This window comes from Tenrec ecaudatus, chromosome 16, assembly GCF_050624435.1.
Source record: "Tenrec ecaudatus isolate mTenEca1 chromosome 16, mTenEca1.hap1, whole genome shotgun sequence".
Classification (NCBI taxonomy): domain Eukaryota; kingdom Metazoa; phylum Chordata; class Mammalia; order Afrosoricida; family Tenrecidae; genus Tenrec; species Tenrec ecaudatus.
Window position 1 is genome coordinate 23,485,298 of NC_134545.1, and position 15,703 is coordinate 23,501,000.

A 15,703-nucleotide genomic window follows, 5' to 3' on the forward strand; every position below is an offset into this window, starting at 1 on the left:
CAGCGCCGGGTGTGCTGGGGGTCCTGTATTCACTTCATTTACCCTGGGTGACTTCCACGATCTCTAAAACCCAACAGAGGATTAGAGGTCGCTGTGGGAAGAGGGCAGGCAGAAGTCTCTTGCCTGGTATTTCCATCACACTTTTGAGAATTACTTTAACTTACCAAGACCTGGATTGGGGTGGAAATGCCTTAATAAGAATCTTATTTTTCGTTTCATTATGTACTTTTCCAGAGAGAGTTTGGGGATAGTAAGCGTGTCTTTGGCGAGCGTAGAAGAAATGATTCTTACACGGAAGAAGAACCGGAGTGGTTCTCGGCTGGACCCACAAGCCAGTCTGAGACCATTGAGCTAACTGGCTTTGATGATAAGATCCTGGAAGAAGACCACAAAGGGAGAAAGAGAACGAGGCGGCGGACCGCGTCAGTGAAGGAAGGTCAGCGCAAAGCAAAGCGTGGGCGGGAGGTTCACGCTTCTGAAAGAGATGTCGGCCACACTGACTTCCTGATGCGTTTAGGAAGAGCCGTGAGCACCAAGCAGATGCTGCCAATGTGGCGGCACCTTGTTGCTGTGTTGCAGCCTGAGTTGGAAACTTAGTGGGAATTCACCTCACTCAGCCCACCATGCTAAACAGCAACACTGCACATGCCCTTCTGAAATCACAAAAGGGGTTCTTGGGACATAGGAAATAGGTAGTGAGGAAATGAGAGTTCTCTATTTTTTTAGTTTTTAAGCCCACTCTCTTCACTTTCAGGGTGTTAGACCTTCCCAGGGCAGTTGTAAATGACTGGGCTTCTTCCAAATTTAGTTTTCTGAACTTTTAGGAGAAGGAAAAGTATCTTTGTAGCTAAACTCAAAGAGCCAGAGCAGATATATGTGAAGTGGTTGGTACAGAACTTCGGCATGTTGGTCTATAAACTGTATTTTATAACAGTATTTTGGCTCCAAGGTGGTCAACCCTGGGTCCTTGGTTTGGGAGAAGAAGCAATGCCGGGCTATGAGGAAGAACCAGATAGGCATCTGGGAGTTGAATAGGGGACTGCTGCTTAGATAAAGAGTTAGCTTTGGTAAAAGTGGGCTTAGTTCTCTGTGGATTAAGACAATGCCTGTTTCATAACATTAACGGTTTCTTTTAGCATTGAAGACCAAATGTGCACTTCAGAGCCTAACCTGAGCACTTAGTCACTAACTTCTAGTTCCTTCCAGCCTCCAGGGTTCATTGGGATAAAACCTTTAGACAGATACCTTGGTGGAATAGTGGGTTACTCATTGGGCTGGTAACATCAAGGCCAGCAGTTAGAAGCCACCAGCCACACCTCAGGGAAAAAGATGAGGCTTTCTGCTCATAAGAATTACAGTCTCAGGAACCTACGGGGCAGTTCTACTGTCTTCTAGGGTCACGGTGGGTCACATTGAGTGACCGTGAGTGAGGCGACTAAAGAAAAAAGCTCTGGTAATATGTGTCTATTTCAGTACTACCTTACAATGATTGAGGCGAAGATCAATGTTAAACATAATTACTAGGATTTCTTTGGAAGGAGAAAGAACCAGTGACAGTCTCATCGCTCACCTTTATTTGTCCTTTCTCAGCACAGTAGTTACTGCCCTTATCTCTGTGCTGTTGATATGTTCTTAACCAGGGGGTCCAGGAAATCGATGGGTAACTTGAGGACTTAGCTCTGAAATTGGCTTTACATATACCTATGTTTCATCCTCAGTGAGACTAAGCAAATGGGATCCTTTTAGGCTTTGTGAGAAAAACAGATGTTTTCTTAACTGAGTTGGTACCTGACTTTTATTCATTTTGTATAAACAAATAGAGGAGCAAGAGAAACCAGAGTGGTACCTCCTAGTCTTACCGATGCTGAGTGATATGGGGTGGGGCCTGGAGGGAAGAGACAGGTTTGTTTGTTTTTTAATTCTTTTATTGGGCGCTCTTAAGTCTCATCACAATCCATACATTCCTCCAGTGTATCAAGCACATTTGCACATAGGCTGCCATCATCATTTTCAAAACATTCTCTTCCCACTTGAGCCCCTGACATCAGCTCCCCAGTTCTTCCTCCTTTCTCCCCCGCCCACCCTCCCTCATGAACCCTTGATAAGTTACAGGTTATTTTTTCCATATCTTACATCGTCCTTCATCACCCCTCCCCCCCTTTTTCGTTGTTCATCCCCCTGGGCAGTCCTGACCATTGTACGTGAGATAAATAAGGACCCTGTAGTTTGCTCTTGAGTGTGAGGGTGAGTGTATCTCTGCAGACACATACGAAGTGTGGGAAGAACAGCAGTAAATCTTGTTTTCTTGGCCACCCACTACATACAGGGCCCACTACTAGGTGATGTATGTACATTGTGATGAGTGAAATTGTTTGACTAGGAATTACATTTATAAGAGAGGGAAACATGATTAACACTCTCCTTTGATTGAAAAGAAGATTTAAATATGCATCCACACTAATTAAAGTATGTGCCATGGTTATCTTTCTGTGGGTCCCTGGCCAATGAGCTTGTCTGCTAGGACACTTCTGTGCAGTCTTCAACGCACCGTCAGCTCAGGCCTGGTCTGCTTTGCAGAGAGTTTTGAGTTCAGATAAAGTGCTTGTGGGGCACTCTTCTTGCTGCTCTGTACCAAAAGCCATCCTTCTGTTAAGAATTGTTCTCATCTCCTTACAAAACGAAAAACAGGAAAAATACCACGGGGTTCTGGGTATAGACGACCTCTTGTGAGACTCATCCTTAAATTAGGACATGAACCTTGTACCGTAATGTGTGCTGGTCGGTCCTAAAGTGGACAGGTGAGTTCTGATGGGTAACATTGGTCATGAAGAAGCTCTGCCCTGCTGGAAAAGGATGCTCACTGCCATGGATAATGCTTTTCATTGTTTTTTGTGTTTTTTTTTTTATATTCTTTTTTTTTTTAATCTTTTTATTGGGGCTCATAAGACTCTTATCACAATCTGTGCATACATCAAATGAGCAAAGCACCCTTATACATTCGTTGCACTCATCACTCTCATAATTCACCTTCCACTTGGGTTCCTGGAATCAGCTCGGTTTCCCTTTTTTTTCCCCCATCCCCCTCCCTCCCCGATCCCACCCCTGGTCCCTTGATAGTTTATAAATAATTATTATATCTTATCTTACACTCCCCGGTGTCTCCCCTCACCCGCCTCCCCCTTGACAATCTCCCAGAGAGGAGGTTACACATAGATCTCCGAGATCGGTTCTCCCTTTCTACATGCCCTTCCCTCCTGGTGTCGCCTCTCCCACCGCTGGTGTTGAAGGGTTCGTCTGTCCTAGATTCCCTGTGCCTCCAGATCCCCACTGCACCGCTGTACAACCTCTGGTACAACCAGGTCCGCAAGGCAACGTAGGATTGGGGTCATGATGATTGGGAGGGGAGGAAGCGTTCAGGAACTAGAGGAAGGTTTTGAGTTTCATTGTTGTTACACTGAACCCTGAGTGGCCCATCTCCTCCTCACTACCCCTCTGGAAGGGGTGTTCAGCTCTCTACAGGTGGGCATTGGGTCCCCATCATGCACTCCCCCTCTTTCACGGTGATGTGATTCTCACCACCACCCCACCTTTGATGTTGGAGACCTGGTCTCCTCTGTCCTTCATGGTCACCTATGTTGGTGTGCTGCTTCCGTGTGGGCTTGGTTGCTTCTGGGCTAGATGGCCGCTTGTTTGCTTTCAAGCCTTTAAGTCCCCAGACGCTATATCTCTCAGTAGCCGGGCACCATCCGCCTTCTTCACCACACTTGCTTATGCACACTTTCGTCTTCAGCCATTATGTGAGGAAGGTGATCACACAATGATTGTTTTTGTTCCTTTGTATCTGCTACATGGTCCATTCAACACCTTGTGTTCGCTTAGGCCGTGTGCTTCTTCTCTGTGGGCTTTGTTGCTTCTGAGCTAGATGGCCGCTTACTTGCCTTCAAGCCTTTAAGACCCCAGACGCTATATCTTTTCTTGATAGCCGGGCACCATCAGCTTTCTTCACCACATTTGCTTACACACACGGCTTTCTTCAGTGATCATGTCGGGAAGATGGGTATCCTGCAATGGCTGCTTAGCAGGGCGAGGTGCTATTGTATTGGGGGGCTTTTCATTGTTTTAAGACTCAATTTCTTTGTCTGTAAAATGATGGTGCGGGCCACCCCAGCAGTCGAGTTCACTGGAGTGCCTCTTGAAGAGAGTGCATGTACCTATGGGAGTTGGCAGTGGTGTGTGCTGCTGCTTGTTCTGCCCACTACCTGCCCATGCTCAGGAGTGTCACTGGTTGCCACGGGTGGTCACGAGGCTCTCAGGGCCCTTGGGGGCTAGCTACATGGAGGAACAGTGTGTCTTAAGCTTGCCTTATGTTCAATATGTCTAGTGGAGGGACTTCGTGCAGTGCTGGGTGTGAAGGTATATTGACCCTCACATAAGTAAGCTGTTAAGCCTGTCAGGTATTGTGTTCTTCTGCTTTGCTACCGAGATTTTCAGAGTGTTTCGGCATGAAAGCAGAAGTTAGCATTTAGGCCCACTTGGTCTAGATTGAATGTTCTGGCCAGTGAATCACAAGACTGCCAGGCAGGGTACTTTTTGTTCACGTGACTTCATGTCTGCCATGATCATAAAGATACAGGCAGCTCTCTAATCGGTGCAGTTTCAGTCCGAAGGAATCCTAGAGGTGATGTCAGGTAAGTGTTTGGACTGCTAACCACAAGGTCAGTGGTTCAAACCCACTAGCCACTCCATCGGAGAAAGTGGAAGCTTGTCTATTCCCGTAAAAATTTACAGCCTCAGAAATCCTATGTAAGGTCACAGAGTCAGAATTGACTCTGGCAGTGGGTTTTGGGGGTTGCAGGATAGGGTTTGGAAATTCTGTTTTTCTAATAAAGTTAGTATCTAGCATCTCAATCCATTTGCACACACGCACAAAAAAATCTGGATAACAACTATTCCAGCAAAAAAGTTATACATTTTGCCCATGTTATTGGTATGACTTGCCTTTGCGTCGGTTGCAACACATAGCTGTCATAAGCATGGCGGAGCGAAACCCTGCCTGGTCTTGCATCACCGTACCATCTGTTTCAGTTCCTGTGTTGGTCCATCTCCCAGGTGCCTCATCCTCACAACCCCGGCTGTGCTCTCCAAGATGTCCTTTTCCAGCAATTGGTCTCTCCCGGTGCTGTGTTCAGAGTAAGATAGCATCTTTCCATCGTTGCTTCTAAGAAGCGCCCAGGCTGTACTTCCCCCAAGATAGATTGGGTCGTTTCTCTGGCAGCCTGTGGCATATTCAAACTATTTTTGGCTACGTGAAACGTGTCAGTGGTCTTCCTTAATGTGGTCGCTTTGACACCCTTGTGAAGCAGTTGGAAAGACTATGGCTTGGGTCAGATGCACCTCAGTCATCGAAGTGAGATCTTTTAGCGCTTCGGGCAAGGTCCTTTAATTGACCCACTGCACTAGTACGGCATTTGATGTCTTGAGTGCTGCTTCCATGGCCTCGATTGTGGATCCAAGTAGAATGACGTCTTTAATAACCTCAGTTTCTTCCCACTTAACGGGATGTTGCTTATGGGTTTGGTTATGAGGATTTCAGTTTCTCTGTGTTCAGATGTAAGACATATTAAAGGCCGGCTGTGCCTTCATCGGATGGCTTTCATGTTCACCAGGCAGGGCTATCGCCGCCCTCTGCAGGCACTGCCCGTAGGCTTCCTCCCACCGTGGTTCCAGTCTGGATGCTGTAGCAACCCTGTGTACAATAGAGTGACGTACGCCCAGCTCTGTACCCGCCTTAGGTTCCTGTGCCCGCTCCGCCCTGTTTTCACTGCCCTTTTACTGTACTGAGCACGACGTCCTTTTCAGGGCTCATTCTCACCTGATCACATGTCCAGAGCATGTGAGACGAAGTAGTCTTGCTATCCATGCTTGTAAGAACTCTGGCTGCATCTTTCAGGACTGGCTTGCTTGTTCGTGTGTAGCCCGTGTGCTTTCCATATTCGTCACCAGCACCATGACTCACTGCATCCTTCAACCTTCCTTGTTTGCTGCCCAACTTTCACGTGCACGGGAAGTGACGGAAGATATCATGGCTTGAGTCAGGCACAGCTTAGTCCTCGGAGTGACTTCTTTGTTCCTCTCAAGAGGTCTTGCCAGCTTTCCTGTAGTGTTTATTTAGCATACAACATGAATAAACGACACATGTTCCAATTCTAGCCCACTCAGTGCCCACTGTCCTCTGGTTTTCTTTCTTTCGATTCAGCTTTTTGATTCAGGTACAGGTTTCCTGTGAGCACAACGAAATGTTTGGGAATTTCCATTCTTCATAATGCTGTCTATCATTGGTTATGATGCCTTCACACAGCCACAAAGCCACAGGCATAGAAATCTGTTTCGTTTTCTCTGCAGTTAGACAGGAACTAGCTGGCACAGATGGACAGTCAGTCGTCCGGGTAGTAGTCTGACAGGTTTCATGGCCGAGATGACTAAGCCCTTCTAATGCTAACATCCATGTGGTTGTCATGTTACATCACTCGGTATCCCATCGACTCCTGGAGCCTGGGTTTTTGTTAGTTAGTGCCTGAATTGCATTCCCTCAGGACCATTGGTACTGGGTGTTTTGCTAACTTCCTGAAGTGTTTGGATGCATGCCGGTTATTTTGGGTACAATGGCTCTGTATATTCCTCCTCGGTTTTGGTGTGGCTTCCTGTATCATTCTATTTGTTGACCACAGACTTTTTTAGTATTGGATTTCCTCTTTAGTTCTTTCAGCTTCAGGTATGTCAGTTGTGTTCTGTCTTTCTGGTTTTCTAACTTCAGATCGTTTGCAAATTTTATTGTACTGTATGCCTTGTCGATTGGAGCTGCCTTTGTTCAGTTCTTCTACGTCATCATTTCTTGCACGTGTTCGTGTGCTCAAGAGCAAATCTTAGACTCTCTCCTGATACAGATTGTGGTTTTTTCCATCTTGCGGTCTTTTTCCTGACCCGCCGCTCTGGAAGTCTTCTCATACCTCATGATCATCACCAGTTATCCGTGTGTCAGATCTATTTATAGATGACCCACAAATGTAGGTGGGTTGTAATCCAGGTCACTTGACCTTTTGGTCCATTCTCTGGCTAAAACTAAGATGCTAGCTTTCTTCGATGTTAGCACCTGATAGCGTCACTTTGCGCCCATCGTATTTCCCTCCCCAAACAACTAAACGGAATGGAGTTGTGGGTTGACCTAGCACTGTAGAGCAGCAAGGTAAATTAGGACAGGTTACTTGCCCTTAGAGGGCTTGGACTCTGGACCAGAGTTACGATAATGCACCGTGATACATGCTGTGAGAACTAACACAGGAGTATAGAGAAGACGAGAGCTAACCTTGCTGGGAGGATGAAAATGGACAGTAGTTCAGCCTTCCCAGAGGAGGTGACATTTGAGCTCTGCCTTGAAGGGTGATCTCTAGCCGACCTGCAAGCAAGGGGAACTTACCCTTGCAACTGTGGTGGTGCAGAGGCAGGGATGATGGCACGGACACATTAACTTGGTTTGATATGTGAGCTCAACTGAACAGTAGGGACTCGTAAAGACGACCTTTTCAGGGAAAAATAATTCCACTAAAGACCCAGTCGGATATAGACAACAAAGAAGTGGGAGAGGAGCTTGTTTGGCGCTCTCTGGCTCTTGAGCAGTACGGCAGTTGTAAGCACTGTACCGGCGCATGATGGCGGCTCTTAAAGCCATCCGTGGCTGTTCTGCATGTGTGTCGTGTCATTGGCCAAGAACACGAGGGAAGACTGGAGCACCTGGCTTGATCAGACTGTTTTGTCCTGGTTTTACTTTCAGGCATAGTCGAGTGCAATGGAGGCGTGGCCGAAGAGGACGAGGTGGAGGTCATTCTTGCACAGGAGCCTGCTGCGGATCAGGAAGTGCCGAGGGACGCCGTCTTGCCCGAGCAGTCCCCAGGAGAATTTGACTTTAATGAGTTCTTTAACCTTGATAAGGTGCCGTGCTTGGCTTCGGTGAGTGTAGCAGCCCACGCACATGGAAAGAGCAACTTTACCGTTACATTGGACCTGGGTCCTTGTGGGTTGTTTTGGTAGGGTTGTTTGGGTCGATACTTTGGGATTGGGTGTTTTGTTTTGTTTGACCTTTATTCTTAAACAATCATTTGAACTTGTTTTGGCTTCGATTTGAAAGGTTTGGTGCAAATGACTGAGAATTTTGTCCCAGCTAACTTTTTGCCAGGCTGGTGACTGAACTAAAATCTCTCCAGGTGTTTCAGAACCCCGTCTGCTTGTTTGAGTGTGAAGGAGTTTAAGTATTGTTGTGGAGACTTTCTGTGGCATTGGCATTTATACCTGGCGATGAGTGTTAGGCTAGCCTGCATTGCTTGGGTAAGGCTGCTTGGTTAAGTGGTTTGTTTTTTTTGTGGTGTGACGGTTTCAAGAACCTTTAGGGAAAGGGGCTTGAGATAGTATTGGTGTTGCCACTTAATTCTTGAGGTCGTCTAGTCTTTCCAGCGTTTCAGAAGAGAGCTAGTAAGCCCTCCTCAGATCTTCACTGCGGTCTGCCCTAGCTCCTGTCCCTTTCAGACATTTAGGGATTAGCATACTGTCACAACAATTTCAGAGATGATTTGTAAGTAGAGCCTTTGCACACAAAAATAAGGTTTTCTGTGGTTGGAGAAAGAGTGCGCGGAGCTCTGTGAGACAGGATTTTAAAACAACTTGACCAAGAAAAGTCTGTATGCTCCAGATACCCTAATGTAAAGGAACATTAGGTGAAGCAAGTGAGCTTGACTGGCCCGAGTGTCCGTGGTTCATGGAGCTGGCTTAAATTCCAGCACTCCATCACTACTCTTCCTTAGATTCCTGCATGCACAGACAAAACTGGACCTGAGAGCGGACCACATTGGACTGTCTCCCTATTTGGCTATTCCCCAGCCTCCAAAACCTGGCCACAAAGAGTAGGTGAATAGGCAGTGTGTGATCCTGATAGGTCAGGGTCACAGGTGAGTTCTATAACAGTACTTCTCACATTCTCTGCCGTGACCAGCTGGGCTTCTCTCTTTTCAGTCGATTGAGAATCGGTATGTTAGCAAACACCAGTGTTGCAGCGGTGTTGGATTTCTGTAGGTACCCTCAACCTACTCACTCTCTGAACTTAACCTCAATGTGGACCCGCCTAGGCCGAGACCACAGCCACCTGCAGCACTAGTCGGGACTACCTGGAATGTGGTGCCACAGCAGTGGGGCAACTGTCCCTCGGTTTTGTTGCTAAGATTCTAGTACCGATCTACTGAGTCAAGGTTTCTAAGAAGCAACTTTAATCATAATCTCTTAGCCAATAATCTTACCATTTACAGCACTCCAAGCTGAAGGGTTCCACCTGAATGTGAGTTTACTTATCTTGGTGTAAACTGAGTGTCCCTTTAAATACAGGGCATCTTTGAGTAATTATTTTTACAAATAAGGTGTGGTGCAGCAGTCAAAGTTGTTGGCTGCGAACTGAAAGGTTGGTGGTTTGAATCCATAAGCAGCTCTGCCTGAGGAAAATGTATCCATCTGCTTCTGTAAGGATTACAGCATGGAAAAATCAATGGGGCTGTTCTACTCTGTCTTACAGCAGTGGTTCTCAACCTCCCTAATGCCGCGACCCTTTCTCACAGTTCCTCATATGGTGACCCCCCAACCATAACATTATTTTCCTTGCTACTTCATAACTGTCATTTTGCTTCTGTTATGAATTGGGCGACCCCTTTGGGGTCGCAGACCACAGGTTGAGAACCATTGTCCTATAGAGTCCTGTGAGTCAAAATCAACTCAACAGCACTGGATTTGGGGTTCTTTGGTATGGGTGTTGTTTTGGTTTTTTTTTTTTGGTAGTGGTTAAATTTATTTATTTTCTTTTTTAACCCATAGTGGCAGAATACTGATGGGGGATTCTATTGTACAAAGGTAACACAGCAGAAGGCCACAATGTAGAGACCTGTACTAGGCTCCAAACATGAACAAAGTCCACAAAACCCCTTGAGGGACGGGCACAGAAGGTTTCGGTAACTTGCACAGTCACACAGCTAGTGAGCGGTAGGAGCGGAATTGTTATGCACTTTCAAGTGAAGTGTTTCCGTTCTTAACTCCCCCAGTGAGACTCTCTCTGAAACAAAGAGGAGCAGGAACTATCCTTTGGGCCCTACTCCCCACTAAACCCTAGTTAACACTGAGTGTGAGGGTTTAGGCTCCGTGTTTTATGATAGGGCCACTAAAAAAAGATCAATTTAAAAAACACTTTGATTGTGCTAAGTAGCAGTGAGCACTAATACAATGTTCAGTAAACAACCAAACAATTAGGGAAAATGAATGTGTCTGTATAGGACTTGAATATTAATTAATAGGTGAAGTTTTAGAATAGTGCCTGGCCTTTAGTAAGCTCCATAAATGTTTAATATTAGTAAACGTAAATGGAACTTCACATCCAGACCCAGAATACACTTTCTTTGTATGTATGAAACCTTGAGCACGTCGCACTAGCCATAAGGAAATTTCAAATACCCATGCTGTATTTCATCATTTCATTCACATCAAGCAGCTCTGGCTTCTGGGTGTGTTCTAGGGACTGAAATTATAGGAACCAAGTTCCTGTCTCCATAGAGCACATAGTGAATGAGTAAGTTAAGAAAGAAAGCCCACTGCTGTTCCATTCATTCGAATCCCCAGTGGCCTCAGAGAGCACAGGCCTGTTCCCTAGGGTTTCCAAAGCTGCAGCTCTTCACAGGAGCAGAGAACCTCCTCTTTCTCACGTGGAGCAGCTGATAGGTTCAAACGGTTGACCTTGTGGTTAGCATTCCAATGTGTAACCAACCACACCAGGCTCCTCAAGGGAGTACAGCAGAGGTCTGGCTACTCGAGCTCCTTGTGCAAGCTTCAGGGTAGGTCTTGACAGTCTCCTTTGGATGTTTGGTGCAGCGCCATTCCTCTTGTAGCTGTCATTGTTGGCACAGTGGGCCGTTTGATCTTCAGCTCACTAATGCCCACAGCTTGGAATTCCCCTAGGTTCATACATTGTACATTCCAAATTCCAAATATTAATAGGTCCTCGTAGCTGTTTCTTGTACCACGGACTACCCAAAGAACAAAGACATCTGTCTCAGAAGTATAGCCATAATGCTCCTTAGAAGCAAGGATGGCGAGACTTTGTCGCCTGGACCTGGGACACGTTACGAGCAGAGACTTGTCCCTGGAAAGGCAGCATGTGTGGGAGAGCAGAGGGGCAGCAAAATCAGCAAGACTCGACGAGGTGCTTGACCCAGTGGCTACAGCACCAGGCTCAAACTTACAGATGTGAGGAGGGTGCGAGAGCGGTGGGTTGGCTTTTTTGTTCACAGGATCAGTATGGATCAGACCTACCAGATGACACCAGCACGAGGCTTCCGGTTCATGCATGCATAGATTTATTCCAGACCAAACACAGCTTAAACACGTCTCTGAGATCAGGGTGGCTGCGGTCCAGTTTTCTCAGTCATTATACTAGTCTTTGCCTTGTTAAAACCAAAAATCTCACTGTCATGGAACTGTAGTAACCCTGGAGACCGGGGTAGAATTTCCTGTCTTCGTAGGAGCAGGGAGCCTCGTCTTTTTCTTCCAGAGTGGCTGGTGTTTATGAACTGCTAATGTGTTTAGCAACCCACTGTGTAACCGCTATACCACCAGGGCTCCTGATTTGATCTCATTAAGATGCCTTTTAAAAAAAAGGTGTGTGCACACACGCTGAGATCAAAAAGTCATTTTGCAATCAGGAATAATACTGAATTTTTAATAAAACTCCGGCAAACATCTTCCCAAATCATTGAAGCTTTGTAACAAGGCCATAAGAATCCTTCCTCACATAAAACAAAGGTATGGTTCAAACAGTTAAGGAAGGTCAGAAGGAGCTGAGAATAACCAGGAGAGTGTAGGCCGTCAACCTTGAAGACTGGCGGTCCTGGGAGAAGAGCACAGAGTTGCCTTGGTATCTTAGTTACTGGCCTTGAGATCCCATTCACTGTACGACAGCATCCTGGCCTCGGCAAGGGTTTGGGTGCCAAAGTGTGGCGAGGCAACCTGCCACCTTGAAGGGCGATCTTCCCGTCAGCCCCTTTCAAGCGTGTGGGGGTGGGAGGGGCGTGCAGTCGGAAAGGGCATTCTGGGCAGGATTTCCTCACGGGCCATCACGGGCCTGCTTATGAAGGTTGAAGGACTAAAAGCTGCGCCAGTGGGAGAAAGGGCCCGGAAGCTGCATAGAGCACGTTTTCCCCTCTCGTGGCAGTGCCCTCGAGCATGCTGCCAGGGCTGGCCGTCCCACAAGAATTCCTTTGGGACCCTTACCCCATCCACCTTATAGCTTGGATCTTGTCCCTTCAGGGTTCTTGGTTTTTATTAGGGGCTCAGACAACTCTTACCACAATCCATACATGCATCAATTGTGTAAAGCACATTTGTACATTCACTGCCCTCATCCTCAAAACATTTGCTCTCCACTTAAGTCCCTGGCACCAGCTCATTTTTCTCCCTCCCTCCCTCCCTCAGGGTTCTGCTGCTTTTTTTCCCCCCAAACAGTTTTATTAGGAGTTAATCCAGATATACCCTTTCATAGTTTAATCTTGTCAAGCAGTGCTATACATTTGCTACCAAAATCAGTTCCAAAACATTTCTTCCTCCTTGAACTCCTTGGTATCAGCTTCGCCTTACCACCCCCCTCCTCCCCTCCCCCTCCCCATCTCCTCCCCTCCCCCTCCCCATCTCCTCCCCTCCCCCTCCCCATCTCCTCCCCTCTCCATCCCCATCTCCTCCCCTCCCCCTCCTTATCTCCCCTCCCCATCTCCTCCCCTCCCCATCTCCTCCCCTCCCCATCCCCATCTCCTCCCCTCCCCATCCCCATCTCCTCCCCTCCCCATCCCCATCTCCTCCCCTCCCCATCCCCATCTCCTCCCCTCCCCCTCCTCATCTCCTCCCCTCCCCATCCCCATCTCCTCCCCTCCCCCTCCTCATCTCCCCTCCCCATCTCCTCCCCTCCCCATCTCCTCCCCTCCCCCTCCCCATCTCCTCCCCTCCCCCTCCCCATCTCCTCCCCTCCCCCTCCCCATCTCTTCCCCTCCCCATCTCTTCCCCTCCCCATCTCCTCCCCTCCCCATCTCCTCCCCTCCCCATCTCCTCCCCTCCCCCTCCCCATCTCCTCCCCTCCCCCTCCCCATCTCCTCCCCTCCCCATCTCCTCCCCTCCCCCTCCCCATCTCCTCCCCTCCCCATCTCCTCCCCTCCCCATCTCCTCCCCCTCCCCTCCCCATCTCCTCTCCTCCCCATCTCCTCCCCTCCCCCTCCCCATCTCCTCCCCTCCTCATCTCCCCCCCTCCCGGGACCCTGCAGGAGCTTATTCCAGCTGTTGTCTTTATAGATTGACCTCTCCTGGACTTCATGAGTCAAGCAACCTGCCAATTATGACAGAGTACAACAGTTAAACCCACCATTAAAAAATAGAATTTTAAAGACCAGAGCAAGCCCAAAGTGGGAGATCAAGTAACAAGGTTTTAACCGGTCAAGTCAGATTGATCGTTTCCATCTACTCTGGTCACCTCTCCAGTTCTCTGTCTTCTTAGCCAGGTATTGCCTCCCCTCATTATGGTTAGAAGGAAATCACCAGAGACTTGCTCCTTGTGTGGCGATCCTTCAAATCACTGCCAGGATCACGTGTCTCACAATTTAAGCTCTCATGCTACTCCCTCCTTCACATTTGGATTATATAACCTGCAATCCTTGTATGGTGGACTTAGTTGAAGTCTCACTTAGATGGCTGCTTGTTTGGATGTACACGCTTTTAAGAACCCAGACACTGTTCTACTGACAGCCAGGCACCAGGTAATTTCTTCACCACTTTGCTATAGCGCCCATATCTTCTGTGTTCCCTTCATGAGGAGCAGGACCATGTGGTCGGAGCTAACTGTTCTTAGACTGGAGCTAGGATTAAGTGCAAGCCCAAATTCCATTCCTGGATCTGGTTTTTATCTGCCTCTGACTCACCTTAGAGACAGCCTTGTAAATTTATGATAGAGAATCTTGTCTTATCTGCCTGTAGCGTAAGGATCTTTTGTATATAGTGTTCTTAATTATCCCATGGTACAAATTTTGGAACACTTTTGAGAGAAGGAAATTGAACATGTGCAAACTACATATAGCAATACCTGGATCATTCACTTGTCCAGAAGAAATCCTTAAGTGACTGGACACTATTTGCACAAACAATAGAAATTGATGGTCAGGAAAAACTTAAAATAATTTTCACTGACAATGTCAATCACATGCATAATCCGGCAAGTAGGGCATTGGAGTAGTAAGTAAATGATAATCTGCCTACCTTGATTAATGTGCAAGACTCGTCATGCAGCTGTCTTCTACTTCACACACCATGTTATTTCAGTCTTATGTTCTCAGGTTACAGGTGTGTTTGAGGTGGAGTCTAGTTTACCCAGTGGGGTTTCCACATCATACCTTTTTGTTTCCAAAACTCAACATTGGAAAGGAACAGAATTTGAACCCCGTAAGAATACCCAAAACTTCTATGTTGACTTGGTATAAACGGAAGAACAAGGAGCTCTTTGGGAAGCGGTTAGAAGGCGCAAAACCCTCCGTTTAGGAGCACATAATCTAGATGGAGGCAATGACAAGAAACAGCAGCTTCTTGTCAGGATATTTTTGTTTAATTAGAGGTTTCTGTGTCTTTGTAGGGGCAGTTCTACTCTGTCCCATACGAGTCACTAGAAGTCAGAACTGACTCGATGGTCATGAGGTTTATTTATGGTTTTATAGCAGTGCTTATGGATTATGTAGGCTACATTCATGTGCACTGTATGTAATACATTAGAAATTCAAAAGTTACCAGTTTTATAAAGCTATTCAAATTGAATAGTAGAATGAATATAAACAATGGCCATTAAAGTAATTAAAATTTTTTATATGAAACAATGCAGTACAGTGCCTGGCACATAACTAGTGCTTAAATAGGTTGAGTAAAGAAAAGGGAAATCAAAACAGAAATTCTCAGTTTTGTAAAGAAACCAATGGGAACGTGACAGAAACGTTTGGTAGTGTAATGAAAAGTGAACCGCGGAGATTCTTCTCGGCATTGTGGCTAAACAAGCAAACCCAAACTCTTTTCCATTGCTTGTCAATTCTGACTCAAAGCGACCCTGTGGAACCATTTCTCTGCGTTTCTGAGACTAGCTTTCTGGGAGTAGAAAGCTTCCTCTTTGCTCCTCCGAGCTGGCTGGTGGTTTCAAACTGCTGATCTTAATGGTTAGCAGCCCAACATGTAACCACTCCACGTTTTGGCTAAGAAAAAGCATGCTCAGAAGAAAATGTGTAGCCTGAAGTGCACCCATTAGCTCTCTTAAAAAAAAACCACAACTTTAATGAAACAACAACAATGTAGCCATTTCCATAAAAGCACAAAGTAGTAAAAGAAAACAAGCATTGATCTGTAAAACTGTGACATTGCTATAAAGAAAAATATGTTTCAGTGTCTGAGAATGATAGGAATCTGCAAATACAGCCTATATACCTTTATTTAGAGGACCAGACTAATAGTCATAGGTAACCTTAAGAAATGCCACGAAGCATCTAACAAGGGCAACTGAAACACCGAAATAGGATTCACAGGCTCTTCTCCTCCGTCAGGAAATAAGGATGGA

General features: G+C 46.5%; 1 protein-coding gene across 6 annotated transcripts in view; it reads left to right on the plus strand.

The window, feature by feature from the left end:
- The window catches only part of EIF4ENIF1 (eukaryotic translation initiation factor 4E nuclear import factor 1), a 52,715-nt gene that overhangs the window by 18,778 nt on the left and 18,234 nt on the right, over nucleotides 1-15,703 (plus strand). For all 6 annotated transcript variants that reach the window (XM_075533859.1, XM_075533862.1, XM_075533861.1 and 3 more), the window contains exons 6-7: nucleotides 235-436; nucleotides 7,829-8,004. In XM_075533859.1, the coding sequence (XP_075389974.1) occupies nucleotides 235-436; nucleotides 7,829-8,004 (378 nt within the window). The remainder of the gene's footprint in view (nucleotides 1-234; nucleotides 437-7,828; nucleotides 8,005-15,703) is intronic.